The following is a 4,447-nucleotide window of genomic DNA, read 5'->3' as shown; positions in this document are numbered from 1 at the left end:
TTGGAGTCGGAATCAGGAAATTTGGGGTCGGAATCAGGAAATTTGGGAGTTGATAAACTTTTCCTAAATATTCCCTGGAACGCCCGGACGGTCCCGTCGGACTTTAACGCGACATTCCAGGAAGGAAAAAGGGCAAGGAGTTGATTTTTATGGAATTGAAGAGGGAAATACCTGTTTATATGGATATAAATATGGATACAGGTGTTGATATTTAAGGGAAGATAAGGAAGGGTTAAGGAGGGAAAATTGGGAATGATTTTCCTTGGAATGAGTCTGTTGGAGTGATCCTCAGCCTGCATTCCCGGCAGGAATGGCAGCGCTGAGCTGGGATATGTGGGAGCACGGAGGCTGCTCCATATCCAGCCAGGAGCCCTTCCATGGGATTCTGGTGATCCCTGGAAACTCTTTCCATGGGAATCTGCTGATCCCTGGTCTGGTGATCCCTGGGAACCGCTTCCATGGGATTCTGGTGATCCTCGGGAAACCTTTCCATGAAGTTCTGGTGATCCCTGGGAACTCCTTCAGTGGGATTGAGGTGATCCTTGGGAACCCCTTCCATGGGATTCTGGTGATCCTTGGGAACCTCTTCCATGAGGTTCTGCTGATCCCTGGTCTGGTGATCCCTGGGAATTCCTCAATGGGATTCTGGTGATCCCTGGTCTGGTGATCCCTGGTAACCCCTTCCATGGGATTCAGGTGATCCTTGGGAACCCCTTCCATGGGATTCTGCTGATCCTTTGGAACCCTTTCCATGGGGTTCTGGTGATCCCTGGGAACCCTTTCCATTGGGTCCTGCTGATCCCTGGGAGCCCCTTCCATGGGATTCAGATGCTCCTTGGGAACCCTCTCCATGAAGTTCTACTGATCCTTGGGAACTCTTTCCATGGGCTCCTGCCGATCCCTGGGAACCCCTTCCATGGGGTTCTGCTGATCCCTGGTCTGGTGATCCCTGGGAACTCTTTCCATGGGGTTCTGGTGATCCCTGGGAACCCTTTCCATGGGGTCCTTTTGATCCCTGGTAACCCCTTCCATGGGATTCGGGTGATCCTTGGGAACCCTTTCCATGGGATTCTGGTGATCCCAGGGAACACTCCTCATCCCTGGAGATTCCATGGGATTCAGGTGATCCTTGGGAACCCTATCCATGGGATTCTGGTGATCCCAGGGAACACTCCTCATCCATGTAGATCCCATGGGATTCTGGTGATCCCAGGGAACACTCCTCATCCCTGGAGATTCCATGGGATTCTGGTGATCCCTGGTCTGGTGATCCCTGGGAACCCTTTCCATGGGGTTCTGATAATCCCTAGGAACCCTTTCCATGGGATTCAGGTGCTCCTTGGGAATCCTTTCCATGGAATTCAGCTGCTCCTTGGGAACCCTTTCCATGGGATTCAAGTGATCCCTGGGAACCCTTTCCACGGGTTCCTGCCGATCCCAGGGAACACTCCTCCTCCCTGGATATTCCAGCAGCCTCCCCACCTGCTTCCCAACCCTTCCCTCCTCCCAGGAGTCTTTCCCACCTTTCCCTCTTGTAGTGGTTTGAACCTTGTTTTCCCCCAGAGGCTGAAAAGTGGTAACCCCCAGGGGTGGAAACCCCTGGAAGTTTTGGAGTTCTGTCCAATGAGCGCTCCTGCAGAAATGTAAACATATCACAAGCACCGGAAGAGAAGGTGTGGTAGTTTGGTTGTGGAAGAAGTAGCCATGCTGTAGAGCCACGAGGAAAGGGGCCCGGAGCCCCTCGGGGCCTCTGGCCCCCCCCCCAGCCCCAACTGGGGGCTACAGAGACAGAGCAGAAGCGGCGGCAGTGTCCAGAGACTCTGGATAAGAGCCAGGACAGATAAGAACTGAACCGGAGGAAGCAGCAGAAGAGAGAGAGCCCGCAGCAGAACTTCAGAGTTCTGGGGGTAGGAACTGTACCAAACCCCCCAAACTCCTTGAGACCTCCTGGAAGGAGGAAGATGATGGACTCTTGCTTGAAAGAACCTTGGAGTGCTACAGCACTTGCAGAGAGGAGCTGAGAAGCTCAAAGGCGTCCTGGGAAGCTGGACCGGGACGGAGAAGGAATGCGGGGGGGTTGACCTTGGCCCCCCTCGCTGCTGCTGCTAAGCTAGCAGCCTTGAGACAGAGCACAGAGCTCTGCAAAGGGGAATTTGAATCCCCTGAGGAAAGGGACTGCCACGAAGACCCCTGAGCTTCGTGGTATGACGTGGTGACGCGAGCTTGTCCCTGCTACGCAGTCCACGGAAGAGAAAGACCCTCGTTTTGGAGACGACGGGCCAAGGGGACTGGAGACCCCCTTGTGTGTATTGAACAGAGATCCAGCTACAACAATCCAGTTACTGCTGCATGCATGAGATGAGGAGAACCTGCTGCCTTAGAAGAAGCTGCCACCCTGAGAGACTGGAAAGGATCTGTCCTTCTTTCCCTCCTGGACTTTTATTTGGAGGGGAGAGGAGATCTGATCCATTGTAAATACTATATGTCATGGTAGAGATAGTTGTGATCGTGTGTATAATGTGTTATAGTATTTATTTGTACAGTCATTGTAATATATATTCCCTTTCCCCCACTTTGAGTCTGGTTGTGTTTTGTCTGGAAAAACCCATCTCGCATTAGGTTGAGATGTGGGAGGGGGGATGGAGCTAGGGAATTGGATTTTGGGGCTATCTCAAACCATGACACCTCTCCTCTTTCCCATTCCAGGCGTATCCAGGCCCTCCCCATCCCAGGAAAATGAAGGTACAGCTCCCAGTCCATCCTCCTCTTCCCCGGGAGGAGGCGGCTGATCCCGAATCCCGGCACATCCCATCCATCCCGGCACATCCCAGGTTTTTTTTTTCCTTGCAGGAGGAGGGAACTCTCCCGGCGGATCCCCCTTCCCAGGGAAAAAAGGTCGGTGCTTTAATTACAATTTTAATGGGAAATAGGGATGGATGGAAATGGAAATATGGGAGAAATGGGAATAGAGGATACGGAGAAATGTTGGATAAATAGGAATTTAAAGGAATATGGGAGAAATAGACCTTTATATAAATAACTGGTAAATATAAATATAATATAAATAATATAATATAAATACAATGTGATATAAATAATATAATAGAAATATAATAGAAATATAATATGATAAATAATATAATAGAAATATATTATGATATAAATAATATAATAAAAATATAATATAAATACAATATGACATAAATAATATTATATAAATATAATATAAATAAATATAATACACAATATATAATAATAAATATAAATATATAATATATATAATATAAAAATATAATATATAGAAGAATAGGATAAATATGAATTTATATATATACAGTAAATATAAATGTATAAAATAAATATATAATAAATATTGATATAGGATAATTGTAAATTTGTACAAATATATAATAAATATAAATACAGAATAAATATAAATATCGAATAACTAGAAATATATACAAATATATAATGAATATAAATATATAATAAATATAATTATAGGAAAAATAGACATTTATAGAAATATAGGATAAATAGAAATATATAATAAATATAGGATAAATAGAAATTTATGAATGTAGGATAAATAAGAATTTATATAAATATGCAGTAAATATAAATATATACTATTAAATATATAATAACTATTAATATAGGATATATATGAATTTGTACAAATATATAATAAATATAATTATAGGATAAATAGAAATTTATACAAATATATGATAAATAGAAATATATTTAATAAATAGAAATATAGGATAAATATAAATTTATATAAATATAGAGTAAGTATTAATACAGGATAAATATAAATATATAATAAATAAAAATATTAGATAAATATAAATTTATACAAATATACAATAGAAATATATTTAATAAATAGAAATATAGGATAAATAGAAATGCATATAAATATATGGTAAATATAAATATATAATAAATATAAATATAAAGTAAATATAAATTTATATACATATCTGATAGATAGAAATATATAATCAATATAAATATAGGATAAATAGATATTTATATCAATATAAATTTGCAATTGATGGAATGATTCCCTGTTGTTTTCCAGGGAGAAACAGGAGCTCCCGGAATCCGTGGAGACAAAGGAGAAAAGGTAGGGATAGATGGTGGTTTTCCCGGAATTCCCTGTGCTCAGAAGGTCTGGAAAGGGAGAAGCAGCTGGAACATCCCGATGGAAACTGGGATTGCCACATTCCCAATTTTATTCCCAAACCTCTTCCCTCCTTCCGGCAGTCGCTGCCATACTCGGGAATAATCCACAATCTTGGAGGTGAATTCCAACCTGAACGCTGGAATGATCCTCTTCCACTACTCTAAAAATCCAAGGGGGTTTTTCCTGATTTTCTGCTGGATTGGGAAAAACGAGGAAATGCAGGGATGGAAAAAAGGCCTCAAAGAGCCCAAT

General features: G+C 42.1%; 1 protein-coding gene across 1 annotated transcript in view; it reads left to right on the top strand.

Annotated features, from left to right (window-relative positions):
• LOC113959882 (collagen alpha-1(VII) chain-like) overlaps nt 1-4,180 on the top strand; it is a gene marked incomplete at its 3' end in the record, with an annotated part of 21,401 nt that extends 17,221 nt beyond the window's left edge. Inside the window, exons 14-15 of the mRNA XM_027669177.1 lie at nt 2,851-2,895; nt 4,091-4,180. Coding sequence (XP_027524978.1) covers nt 2,851-2,895; nt 4,091-4,180 — 135 coding nt within the window. The remainder of the gene's footprint in view (nt 1-2,850; nt 2,896-4,090) is intronic.
• Nucleotides 4,181-4,447: the final 267 nt, after the last annotated feature.

Source organism: Corapipo altera, unplaced genomic scaffold (assembly GCF_003945725.1).
Source record: "Corapipo altera isolate COAL_440 unplaced genomic scaffold, ASM394572v1 228, whole genome shotgun sequence".
Lineage (NCBI taxonomy): Eukaryota > Metazoa > Chordata > Aves > Passeriformes > Pipridae > Corapipo > Corapipo altera.
This window is presented reverse-complemented; position numbering and strand designations above follow the sequence as displayed.